Source organism: Diachasma alloeum, unplaced genomic scaffold (assembly GCF_001412515.2).
Source record: "Diachasma alloeum isolate Michigan unplaced genomic scaffold, Dall2.0 Dall_scaffold_00179, whole genome shotgun sequence".
Taxonomy (NCBI): domain Eukaryota; kingdom Metazoa; phylum Arthropoda; class Insecta; order Hymenoptera; family Braconidae; genus Diachasma; species Diachasma alloeum.
The window spans coordinates 1,983,530-1,997,663 of NW_021680345.1; the positions used below are offsets into that span (position 1 = coordinate 1,983,530).

The 14,134-nt window shown below is 36.5% G+C and overlaps 1 protein-coding gene across 1 annotated transcript in view; it reads right to left on the reverse strand.

Moving 5' to 3' along the window:
* LOC107041056 (facilitated trehalose transporter Tret1-2 homolog) overlaps positions 1-13,370 on the reverse strand; it is an 18,582-nt gene extending 5,212 nt beyond the window's left edge. The window contains exons 1-5 of the mRNA XM_015261418.1: positions 13,002-13,370; positions 11,132-11,327; positions 10,126-10,261; positions 553-761; positions 99-368 (exon numbers count right to left, since the gene is read on the reverse strand). Coding sequence (XP_015116904.1) covers positions 99-368; positions 553-761; positions 10,126-10,261; positions 11,132-11,327; positions 13,002-13,018 — 828 coding nt within the window. The 5' untranslated portion in view covers positions 13,019-13,370. The remainder of the gene's footprint in view (positions 1-98; positions 369-552; positions 762-10,125; positions 10,262-11,131; positions 11,328-13,001) is intronic.
* Positions 13,371-14,134: the final 764 nt, after the last annotated feature.

Genomic DNA, 14,134 nt, shown 5'->3' on the forward strand with positions numbered 1-14,134 from the left:
GGGGGGGTAACCAATATGCAGTGACTCAGTTGTCTCTAGGACTTCCCTCTCAACTTTATTATTCAGGAGAATGTAAAGAGAAAAAAATACTATTGTACCTGTTTTTCATCTCCTCCTCTCAGCCACAGTAATGCCTTTTTCGCATCTTCCCTCTTCCCTCGCCTCATCAGCCACACCGGACTCTCACACACGAAACTAAGACTGACAAGAGCTACAAGTGGAAGTACAGTTCCCGCAAACGCAACAATGCTCCATCTGAAAGTAGCACCGAGCGCGTAAACTAGAAGAATACCTCCAGAATATGCAACCATGCCAATCGTCACCAAAGTTCCACGAAGAGAAGCGTCTGTACATTCGCCAATCAGAACCTTTGAATAATAAAGTTTAATGAATTTTTAAGAAATTCTCCAACTTCTCAGACTCCTTGGAAATTCTATCTCCCTTTTATCTTCCCCGATTTGCATTTTTCTGGGGCACTTATTCCAGGAGAACAACTTGCCCCAGTTCCATTTGTTTTTATGTTCGTAGTTTACTACATAATTGCTTGGGTACCTGGGAAGGAACTGCACCCATTCCGACGGAGAATCCAGCGAGAAATCTCCCCGTGAGAATTGACCACGTGTCGTTAGCGACTCCAATCATTATCCAACCCAAGATTAGGGGGAGAGTGGCTAATTGCAGACTTCCACGTCTACCCACTGCGTCCAAGAGTGGTCCGGATAATAGGGCACCTAGTGGACTCGCCAAACTATGAATTGAGGCTGAAAGCACAACAACAGGGAACTTGCATGAACTTTTTTTAATTGTTTAATCTCAAGTTTCGACCTTCAGTGATTAATTTTGCATTTATAAACATTAGAAATATTGCTCGTTAATTAATAAGTGTTTATTAAAAGTTGAACATTTCAAATAATTTGAAACCGCAGTGATGACGTCACGACGTAAATAATACGGTTTCAAAAAAGTCTGATTTTCAATCAACTAATAATTCTTAATTCATTTATAATTCTTTTCGTTTAGTAGATGTAAAACAGCTTAAAAAATTGAAATTGGAAAAAAATTGAAATTTAAGGGTCAAACGGGAGGGACGGACGAAGTGATCATGAGGGTTTGATGACCTTAAGGGGCGGGGTCACACCACTTTTTTCAGGTAATGGAAATATACATCGATTTTTTTTTCACTTTTGCCATCGAAAAATCATATTTTTTCATCCGTGATTATTTTCCAGTCCACCAACAATCCACCAATATCAGCTGCACGGAGATAAATGTTCAGTAAAAATTACGGAACTCACAATTCACTCACCGATTACGGAATCGACTCAGAAAATTCAAGTGACGGTATCGTGATTTTTCACAGGAGATTCAGATAAAAATTACGGAATGCTCCGGAAAAATTCCGTGACAGTTCCGTAAAATTTCCTACAACCACATTTCGCTCCAGAATTACGGAAAAGATACGTAATTTTTATGGAATATTTCTCTCCGTGTGCCATTCTATCACGCGTGGTTATGTTTAGAGAGAAAAGGGAACGCGGGCGATACAAATTCAAACCATTAAACACATATAAATTGATTAGCTATCGATATTCATTCAGTAAAAATGAAAATTTCATTGAATTCGGGCGCAACGAGCCAGGTATCTTATTTGAAACCCGCTGATCCCTATTTTTCTCCTCTCTACGGGCGCGCGTAGTGGGGGCATAGGTATTCCCGGAATTCCACTCTCCTACTGTCCCTATGGTATCTTATACAAAGCCTCTACGGTGATATAAAAAACGAACAGAACAAACTAACAAGTTTGAAGACATCGATTTTAAATTGGTTCCATTCCAATTCAGTAGTGAAGTGGTAAACGGAGATAAGTTGATTTATCTCTCATTTAAGTTTTTGAGGAATATTTCCGAATCTAAGGGAGATAGCGAAATTTTTGTAATTACACTTGTTATAGCTCTCAATCGGCTCTACAAAAAAGGTTATAACAAAAATTTTGCTATCTCGCTTAGATTCCGAGATATTGATTGAAAACTGGTCAATAGTCAAAATTGACTTATCTCCGTTTACCACTGCGCTACTGAATTAACCGGAGCCAACGAAAACATTTCAATTTCAATTCCAATGGAATTTATTTTGTAATACTAAGCATAAACATGCCCCGAGGAAGGACACATTTCCATCGGGTATGAAGTTACTGATTTCGGCGACCGCTGAATAGCTGGAGGGGAAGCTTGGATGGAGTGAGCAGCAGCGTTCAGAACAATATGGAAAGTTCCAAATAAATCAACTGAAATGTGAAGGGAATAAACCAAATTCCGAAGCGCAATATTTTAGCAGAGGCAGCAAAAGCTACGAACAAACTTTATTACAACTTCACTGTTTCGGTCAATTTAGTAGTGAGATAGTAGATTGGCGATGGTAATCACACTAGCAATTAGTTACTTTGACTTGATCATCTTAGTTAATCATAAAAGGAGAAAAATTCCAGAATGTTGAATGATCGAATTAACGAAATTAAAGTGCAAACGAACTTTATAACAACAATTTTATGAAATTGTTATCACCTTCGACAGCACTTACGCAAAAAAATGAATATTCAATGCAGAAAATTCAGTAAGCAATGAATTTTCACAATTTCAAAATAGCCATTCAGCCCCGTGATTGACCTAGATAAAATTTGATTGAAACCACTTTAATTCTATCAGATGATATATCAGCCATGATTTGCATGTTATATGTTCTAAAGCAGGAAAATGTGCGACGACATTTCGTTTCATTAGTCATCACAAGGCTGTCACCCAGGGTTTTGTCGACATTGAGCAATGCGGTACAATCATCTCGATTTTATAAAGTGAATCGATTCAAGGTTCGCGGAGACAATTTGTATACCAGTCTTCTTGCTAATTGATTGTTTCGAAATATTCAAGGGAGATGATACTGATTGAAGTATTGTTTTGCTATTGATTAAGGGCTGTTGTTGACGGTGAGTGTCATTCCGGCGTTTCCCAAGTGGAATCGATTTGTGTACATATGAGTACTAAACTTTTGATGGTTTATGAATAATTTATCGATGTATTAATCAACGGAATTGACAGAATTGAAAAATTCGGAGATTGACAGGCACGAAAAAATCTAACAAAAACCTAATTCGTTAGAAAATTCTATTGAATTTGTAGTAAACTTTCTATTAGTTTTTGGCTGATTCTATTGACATGTTCAATAGAAAACATTCAATAGAAAAAGTCAACAGAATTCGATTTTTCTATATAACTTATTCTTTTCATATATTTTCTATAGAATTTGCTCGACTCAAATTTTCCATGTTTTTTCATTCCATTTTTCTTCTCTTCTTATCAAGAAAATCAAATGAAAAAACTTAGAAAATTTGAGCCGAGGAAATTTTATAGAAAAAATATCTCAATAGAATAAGTTATATGGAAAAATTGAATTCTATCGACTTTTTCTACTGAATATTTTCTATTGAACATTTCAATATAATCGGCCAAAAACTCATGCAATTCGATAGGTTTTTCTATTAAATTTTTTCGTCCATGGAGTGAATGAAAATGCAATTTATTCATTTTCACTTTTTTCATTATTAACCGACTTTTTGGCAAATTTCATCGTTAATTTTAACATCTAACTAGTTATTGCAATTTAATTGATAAGTTTGGTGATTGAACCGAATGTTTTGAAATATCTCCAGTTTTCAATAACTTCATTTATAGTTATTGAATTGATAAACAATTTTTTGTCATGAGTTTTCCAACGGTGAATGTATTTACGATTCAATAAACTCGAATAAATACTCCGCGAAACCTTTGAATCATTCATGAGACCAAACGTTGCCATACATTTGTAGAATAATCTCGGAAACATTCAAGTGAAATTGGAAGATTTGTTCTGTTTCCCTGAAATCATTGAACAAATTGGAGAAGTAAAATCCTGAAAGCATGAATCATTTCTTGTTGAAAATAATTAATAGACGGATGATCAATCAATATGATTACAATAACTTTTATTCAATTCAGTGTACGATCATATCGAGTACACTCGATATGATCGATTATTTTCATGAGCTTTGCGCAAACGAATCCAATTTTGTCTCGATGTATTGAATAAACGCACCTCGAATGGGCTCTTGACGTATTTATGAGACCACATTTTGTTGTCAATTCGTTGAAGGATCATCAATAAATTATTCATCATTCGCAATGAATTTTCCTTGATTTTTTCGAACATGAACAAACAGTGAGATGAAATTATTTTCAAACATCAGGTTGTCGTTTATATCGCCATTTTATTATCCTAACTTTGAAGTTCACAATTTGATTCTTCATGTTGAACTATTAAAAAATACTTGAAGTCTAACTTTTAATTAATTGATTGACTGATTGAGGTTTATTAACTGTACATTATTGATTAGAAATTAAATATTCTCCTCAATTATGAAATACAGTAGAGACTTCGTATAAAATACCTCTCTGTAAGATACCTCGCGTTCCGAGCGCTCGGGGCCTACCCCCAATCCTGGCACTTTTATTGCCTCACGAATGTTTATGTTCCGTGGGCTTCTCATAAGATACCTATGGCCCCGGTTATTTTTCAACGGGAAGAGAGTAGTTATAAGGATCAAACGGTGTTAAAGTAGCTCTACCCTTCGGCTGGGCTACGCTGTCCTTTTGGATATTTTCGGTTTTTTAATTTTTCAACTAAATTGCATGGAAAAAATTGAAAAAATTCATACCCAGTCAGTATTACCTCCATTAAATTTCGCAAAATATTGATATTTTTTCAAACATTTCCCTCTTATAAATAAATAATAAAACTTGTTTGTAAAACGGTGGATTATTTTTTATGAGGTGCCCAAAAAAATCTTGATTTTTTCACACCTAATGAAAAAAAAACAGATTTTAATCTTTGATTACAATGCAAATGTTGATTTTCACATAAGACACTGGGTTAAATCCTGTTTTTTAAACATTTCTTTTCTGAAAAACCAAAACGATAATTAAATTGAGAAAAAAGGTTCTAACCCCCATTAGAGGTTTAATTCATTAATAGTGGGCTGCTATTAATGAATTTAAACCTCTTTGAGACATCTCATATTATATGATGGAGGGGTTTTTGTAACCCCTTCAGCTATAACCTCCGAGGTTACCCACTCTCAAATAGGGAAATTTACCCTCGCCTGAACGATATTTTCCCGTAGTGATTTTCACTTTTACGAGTTCGGGGAAGGGCTAATACTAATCCCCGGACGAGGAAAAGTGAAGAGCAGTACGGAAAAAGTTGTTTCAGTTAGTTTAGTTTTTTTAGGCGCGTAGCGTCCATGAATCGCTGCCTTACAGCCGGCATGGAAAAAATCTTCTTATTTCTCACATTTTTTACCCGTTTACACATTCAAAACTGCGCTGAATACATTCCGCTAGGTTATCATCCATATCATCGTAATTCTTACCAAATTTATCTTTCCGTGTTTGTAAGTAAAATTTGAACATGAAATTTGGGAACTCAATTTCGCTGGAGCGACGTGTGTTTCCCTGAATACATAATGAGGTTCCAGAGGCATCAAGCGTAGAGATAGTTAATTAAATTTTCCAGAGGATAAACTTAACTGTTTGAGATTCGCTCAGATAAGCACCACAGCAGTAAGACGAGTCCGCCAATGATCTCAATGCCCTTGGTCAGGGATTCGCCGAATCAATTAAATTTTTATGACTGCAACACTGTTTCTCCCCTCAAGGACATTTGAAAAAGCGACTCTTCTATAATTTTTTCGCATTTCTCGGCTCATTCTGTTGGATGAAATTTTAAATCCCTCGGGATTTAAACTCGTTAGCGTTTCCCAATTTTTCCTCATTTACAATTCCAAATTCGAGGGAGTTTCGTCCGTCAATATTAATATTAGATTCTCGGAATATTTTACAGAGCATAAATTACGGAGTGGGGAATGGAGATGAAGCAGAATGGCGATGAGTCGAGAACAAGTGAATTAGCACATTATTTCATAAATATTGGAAAAAAAGATGAAGACAGATTCATGGAGACTTGTTTTGAAAATTGAGAGGTGAGAATTTATAAGTTTTTGTTTTTCCGCGGTAAGAGCTTGAAAATTATAGAACATTTCCCTAAGGGTTCATTGCAGATGCAAAGTCTCAGATGAGAAGATTTCCTCTGATTTTTTTTTAAGAGGGAAACCAAGGGGAAAAACCGCCCTAATTTATTCTTTACTCCGATAGGAATCAACATCCTTCACACATAATTCCTTATCACGATATCCCACAACTGCGTAGAATCGACAATTCAATAAAAGGGAAAGTGACAAGTGGATGAGTTTCATTTTTTTCCGGTAGTCGCAATTGCTGAAGTCGTATAATTGATCCAATCCTCGTGGCGATCAATCACCAGTGGCCAGTCTGACACATTTGGATTCATGATTCAGGGGTATCATTCAATAAAAAAATATCTAGGTCAGTTCTACGCTGACTCGTAAATCAATTTATCGTTGTTTATGTATGTGTGTTATTCTGAGCATCATGGGGATAAACGAGACACGATTAACTAGCACGCAGACAATCAAGGACGTTAACCATGTGCCATGAACCTGGCACTGGGGTCCTTGAACTCTGAGTTATGCTCTTCCTTCCCCTTTTAGATTTGTTTATAATCCACAGAATTGTTCCTAGTCTCTCGTAATTCAACTTTATCGTGAAATCAAAGAAAACAGTGAGATTTCATTGACAGCGATGAGTAAATTGCGAAGAGTTTAATGTGCGTGTTGCAGAATTGATTCCGGGGGTATTGCTGAGCGTTGACTTGAAGGAAAAAGCGGGCTTTATACAGCTGCATGAACCAGGGCCTCCAATTTTAGAACTACAGAGGTTTTTTTTCAAAATTTTTGGAAACAATACATACAATAACAATTACGAGCTAGGCTTTTTAAATTTGACTCCTACACAGCTAATTTTGTTTTTTTTTCAACATAAAAAATTGCACCATCCACGCTTTCGGCGTTGGGCGACTGCTCTATTCGTCTGGTTCCGGGTTATTATTTTATTATTGGCTAATAATATGCTTTGGGGTGGTATTGTGCACTTCCCGTGGGAGATCCTAATGATTTCCGAATTAATCCTACGCTCTTAATCCATTTGGGATGAAATCCGCATATAGGATAATTATCCAATTTCTGTATATAGGAATGACAGGGGGGTGAGTTAATTAGAGGAGCTTTAGGTTTCCGGGACATTCTGGCATCGATCGAGTTCTCCTTTCACGCTGTACTCCGTGATATTCGTCAACCCCAGCATCCCTTTACACCTAATTAGGCTCTAAAATCTGATTTCCAGAGATGCTTGGGGTTAACTAACAGAGATGTTACACCAAAGTTCGGACCTTACGAGTTTTCGATTAGATTAGAGGTAATTCGTATTACGGAGTCTGAACCGTACTGAAGTTTTGTAGATGTGCCATTATTGAATTTATTCAACATCGGAGTGTTTAAGTTAGTTTAAGATCATGGGATTTTGGGGAAATGGATAACTTTGAATAATGAACGTATTTACTGAGAGAAAAAAAGGTCGTTTAGACTGATGCAGTGGGTAGGTTCGTTGGCTCACATGCTCGAGGTCCCGGTTTGAAAACTCGGGCGGGTAGAATGGTGAAATCTAACCATTCAAAGCTCGATTCAAAGTCTTGATCAGATTTTACACTGTACTCAGAACCGAGTCAGAGCGATGTGACATAATGATTAAAACAAGTGGGAAATTGCTTTTGCATTGCATATAGTATAGCGATTTTTGCTAATAAATTAGCAAAATAAAATAAATAGCTTCCGAATAACTATTTCGCACATCATGTCCTTCTATCATGCATAATTTATTGTTTATTTCATTTTATTAAATTGAATAAGATTACCTTTTAAGTAACTTTGTTTTTGTTTAATTGAATGTTGTCATCATCATTACTCTCATGATCCCTTTCTTCTATACAACCGACTGTCTTTTTTCCAGTTCTATCACTCCCCTCAGCCCTTCGATAAAATGTTAATAGAAAAATTTTATTTTCACATATTTGAATGAATTTGAAACATCACATTTGGAGAAAGCTCAGAAAGGTCACTTTCAAGGAAATTCATAAAAAATTCGAAATTTTCAATAATCATCATCAAAATCAAATTAACCAATATAGCTGCACGGAGAGAAATATTCTGTAAAAATTACGGAACGCTCTGGAACCATTCCGTGACAGTTTCGTAAAATTTCCTATAATCACATTGCGCTCCGTAATTACGGAAAAGATACGTAATTTTTATTGACGATTTCTCTCCTTGTATCGTAATCATCTTTTAACTTCGACTTAATGGCATTAAAACAAGCATTTTCAGCTATGATTGAACTCATTTGAAGCATGATATTCAAAGATATCCTCGGAATTCTAATTTTCAAAAAATACAAAATTTTTGACGATTTTATAATAAATCAAGATAACGATTATTGCTATCGCCTTCATCTTCGAGCTCGGTCCAAGGGACGTCCAAACAAATTTTTTAAGCCATCATTCAATCAATTTAGAACATTTTTTTTAGTTATCGTGGGACAACCGATTTTCGCAAAAATGAAATTAACTTCAATGGAATTCTAGGGGAACCACAATGGAATGTTTACAGAATTTCCTTAGAGAAAGTGGTGGATTTTTCTATAGAAATAGTCATATGTACTGATACATTATATTTTTGATTGAAACCGATGTCACGTCAGACATGCTCGAGTTATGGAAATCTAAGCAGCATTGAGCGTGGTCCCTAAGTGGGTGGGTCACTACCAACGATCACAAATGAGGAAGTTTGAACTGTCCTTCAGGGCCTAAGTCTATGCTAGGACCTATTCACTCCAGAATTGCGAGATACAGTGACTTCGGAACAAGCAGCGAGATTTTATTCACACATTTTTCGATCGCTGGTTGATTGCTACTCAATTTTGAATTGCCTTCATCTGCTCTTCAAGGAATACATGATTTTTTTACAATCTTTCCTACACATTTTTTTCAAGGAAAAATTCTACAAATAGACGTAATTGTGTAATCTTCGTGTTGTTTTGTAATAGATCTGTCTAAATGTATATGACGTTAATATTTGTGAAATATTAACGTAATGAATCAAATTATTTAATAAAGCGTTAGAGTATTTTAGTATTTTCATTTGATGGCTCCCAGTTCTGGGAAATCTCGCCCCACGGAGGGCGTAGTGGGGGTAGCGAAAGATAATCGCATTCTCCGAATTCGCGTCCCCGACTCTCCCATGAGTACGACTACAGTAGACTCTCGCTAGTTGCGCATCGAAAGGGCTGTAGGGGTACCCATTTCCCGACCCCCACTCCTCAACCACTGCCGACCCAAATTTTCACAAAAATGAGAGGGAAAGAAAAGGTTCATTTTGGAAGAATAGTATATTTCAGGGCGGGGGCATGGGGTTTCTTTACTCGCGCGGTTGGCCAGTCCTCGCCTTCGACTCGGACGCCAACTCCACGCGAGTAAAAAACCCCATGGTACTAGGCGTGAACGATGTTTTTTCGTAGTGATTTTCAGTTTTACGAGTTTCAGGAAGGGTCAATACCAATCCCCGGACGAGGAAAAGTGAAGATCAGTACGTAAAAATTATTTGGACCTCTGTGTTTACGTCTGGAGGACAAAAGAAAACGATAAAGAAAGGGTTTAGGGAAAGACGCGCAACTTATGGGTGTGCAACTGGCGAGAGTGTACGGTAATCTTACCCTTTGCATGTGTTGAATTTTAGAATCGTCCTCGTCTCCATCGTTATTAATTCTTTGAAACGAAGTAATGAAGCACGGAGAGAAATGTTCAGTAAAAATTACGGAACTCACAGTTCAAGCCCAGATAAAAATTACGGAACGCTCTGGAAAAATTCCGTGACGGTTCCGTAAAATTTCCTACAGCCATATTTTGCTCCGGAATTACGGAAAAGATACATAATTTTTATTGAATATTTCTCTCCGTGAGTGATTGAAGTCCTTTAGAGGACGATGCTAAAATTCAACACATGAAAATGGTACCGCTTAACTGGATCGACTGAAGTAGAAAAATCGAATAAATTCAACAGTCACAACTCACCAATCCATGATCCTATTTCCGGTGTCACCTGGACCGTCGCATTAGTCTCGTTCAATTGGGGTAGAAGTATAGCACTGAATCCTATCGGCATTCCCAGCCCTGCGGTCAATAGCAACACAGCACCTGACACCATGCACTGCAGAAAAAAATATCTCTCTATATTATAAAAATCCAAATCGACTTCCGGTGATGAAAATTTGGTAACCAAAATTAGGACTCAAAAATTAAGGATCAGAAACGCCGTAATTTCGTGTAAATATATGTATGACCGTATTATGGCCGAATAATCAATTAGTAAAAAAACATTTATCTAATATAAACCAAACTTCGAATAAAATTTGTTATTTAATTTGAAAAAAAAACTTGATTTGGTACTATTTAAATACACGTTATTTGATTTAAGTGAATCATTTTTCTCGGTGTAATGAGAGTCAGAGTAAGGGTCACAAGCGTCATGGAGGTCATATGGAGCTCCCTCTATATTATCAAAATCCAAATAGACTTCTGGTGACGAAAATTTGGTACTTGAAATTCAGATTTCAAAATTAAGAGTCAGAAATGAAGGGTGAAAAACCAAGGGTCAGTATAAGGGTCCAAATAAGGGTCATGGGGGTCATATTGGGTTATATGGAGGTCATGTCTGAGTTGGCGAACGGAGCGCGCAGGGGGCGTAGCCCCCTAGTCAGATTTATAATTTTTCATTCCACGAGAAACAAAACTACTGAACCCTAACATGACATAAATAACATGAAATGAGCTTTCGGGGGGAAATGATCCTGGTAAATCCGCAACGCGGCCCTGAAAACTTGTGAAGTGCACTTTGGAGTTAAGTAAGAGCAAGCATTTGCCCGTACCCTCGTTTTTTTTCTGGTGCATGAAGTAATGGTACATTTTCTTCTCCAGATTGGCTCTCCAGCACTCCTTTTTTCGGTTTTTGGGTGAAGCTGTTAGCGTGAAAAATGCAATTGGCTGTTTGCCGGATGGGTTGGGAAGCACTCAGACTCACCTGGGCTAGGACACCGCGACAATTTGATTTGTAATGGGGTCCAATTTCCTCTTCGTCGTCGTACACGTCTGTGTTATTGTGATTATCGTCGGTGATGTTGTTGTTTCTTTCTAGGCATTTCTCGGTGTCCTTCAGAATTTCGGAGGGTTTTAGGATGTTTACTTGGTGGTATTTCAGCATGGATTCATTCTCCTCGCTGCGAACATTCATTGAATTGGATTAATTTGGGGACGAAGTGGGAAACACCCCTTTACGAATATCATTTCGGAAATCACTTTGGACAGAATAAACTTGGAGGAATTCATCATATGGCCCCGTTTTTGTGAATCAAATTACGTGAATAGTATTTGAACATTTATTGAACATTTATTTGAACTTTATTTGAATTTATTTGAACATTTATTATAGAATTTATGGATGATTAATGTAACTTAAATTTCTTTTCATGAGTAAATAATAATCGAAATTATCTAAATTCCCGGAATTCATTCTAGTTTTTTGCGTGGAACCAATTCGGAGAAAAAATGGACGTTTGATTATTTATGATTTATCTGCCTAGAAAAATATTTTTCAAGTCTCAAATCCAGAATTTTAAAGCCAAAAACCACTTGACTTGGTTAGAGAAGTCGCTTTCTGTTGAGAACCAATTGCCCCTCATTTTTCGCACGAGTACAAAATCGCGTGAACCAATTTTATTTCTCAGTGTTAGATTTTTTTTTTCAATTTTCGAGGTGAGTTTTTTTTATAGAAGCAAGTTTTTTCCGCGAACTCATTCACAAAATCACCGCATCATGCCATGAAGTGACAGAAAATCTCCTATTACCTGAGCCATTCGATGAATATTTACTATTTATGAAAATAATTTTCAGTGAAGACGTGAAAATTCAAATACCTCGGTCGAACTCGAGTGTTTTCCAGTGGGAAAATTCAGATAGCTTATGAACCCTTTAATAATTATATGATTTCCTTAACAACTATTTGATCATTGGACTTTTAGGTAAAAAAAGTCTTAAGTAGTACAATGTTAGAAATTTCTTGAAATTTCAGTCACAGCTGCAGCTGAATTTTCGATGTTGTGAGGTTGAATTCCATTTCAAATGAAAGCGTTCACCAAATTTCTCATTTATCGTAACTAATACAAGTAAGTATTTAAGTGTGCATTTGAACATTTTTGGAATATTGATTTTATTTATCAGATTGATTTTTTTTCCATCACCTACGGGTGTCAAATAAATTTTATTGGATATTTTTTTAATTATTGAAATAATATTAAAATGCGTCTCGAGTTGGTAAACACGTCGAGGGTTTTCTTTCTCTCACGCTCGCTGACATTCGAATCACGCGTCTGCGCCTGAGGGCGTAATTGCCCCGAAACTCATAATTTTCCGAATCATTTGTTCAAATAACTTTCTTATGAAATCGGAAAAAAAATCTGACACTTATACGTGTTCTCAAGAAAGATTTGATTTATCACTCACTAGTTTTTCGTCAATAGTTCATTATTTTTTCGCGTGCCATGGAAATTTTCCTAATTGAGAGTGGGTTAACCTCGGACTTTATAGCTGGACGGGTTACGAAAACCTCCAAATTTCATCATTTTTTTTCTTGAGACTGAGATGTAAAAAAAATGTGCAAGAATTCTGAATGATGCAGCATACTCAGAAATTTCTTCCATGATTTTTGCGATTTTTTTTATTACTTTGAATTTTTACACGAAACATCTTAAATAGAGGGATAAAAATTGAGATCTGGGTGCATTTTTCAAGAATTTGCAAGACCACTGCTAGGTTTTTCACTTATCGACGAGTGTGACAGCGCTGAATAATTGATCAGATTTTTCATACGTCAGAAGTAAGAAAAAGTGGTTTACCAAGATCCCGGAGCCATTTTGCATCGGTTATCGTCTTTCTTTTTGTCCTCTCAAAGTTAATTAAAACCGGTTTTGCGTATTCAACTGCGTTGCACAATGTATAAATATGGAATTTTTCAATGCACTCAGTGTTCACAGCTTGACGTTCACATTCCACGTAAAAATATGAATGATAATGTCGTTACGAGTGATTAATATTCTTGATAAAAAAAAAATGGCAGAGTATGTTCCTCATGTATTAAATCCTTAATTAAATATTGCACTTATACACTCGCGAGTGCGAATACTGAAGACATTGAGATCAATAGCGACGATGACTCCTTCCACCGCTGCGAGAGCAATCGTATGAACAACTTCCGAGTCCCACGATTGTCATGTGCAAACTGAACGTGACGATTTTGCAGCCAGTCGCTTTTATAAGTGGGATGCCCTCTCGGGCCTGTCCAGCGTCAATTAATTGTTGAGAATCAATTCGACTCTATTGTAAACAACTCAGCATTCGACGAAAAGGCTTTTGTGGTTTCCACTGTTCGAGATGAATTTGAATTTCATGGACAGTTGACTAGAAATTTTCGGAAGAGTGACATTTAAGTTGACTTAGGGGGAAAAAATTATGAAATTCCAAAATTCATAAAAAAATTAATGACATCTCAAATTGTTTAGCAACAGGAAGACGAGAATTGTACAACTTACCAGAATTTCCAGCCAAAACATTATTAATTATCACGGAATTTTCCTCCTTTACATTAATTTTTATTTAAATTTTTTGTAGAAATTTACGGTTCAGTTCTTGGAAATTCTTATTGCATATCGACTGTAAGAACTTCATAAAAAGCTTGTGGAGGGCATGAAACGTGAAGGTATGATGAAATGTTCAGTTTTGATTTTCGGGGCCATTGCAACAACTACCCGATATAAATCGGGAACCCAGGGAAAAATTTTTACGGATGCCATCTAAAAGTCCCCAGTGAGACCGGTAAATATCCGAAAATTTACCGGTAAATTGTTAGCTGGGAACTTGAAAATAATTTGTGCACACCTCTACACGGAAAGTTCATCCTTTCCTCCCGCTCATGAAAGGGCAAAATACGAACTTTCATTTGCAGGCGTGTTACAACATCGCATGTGCACCT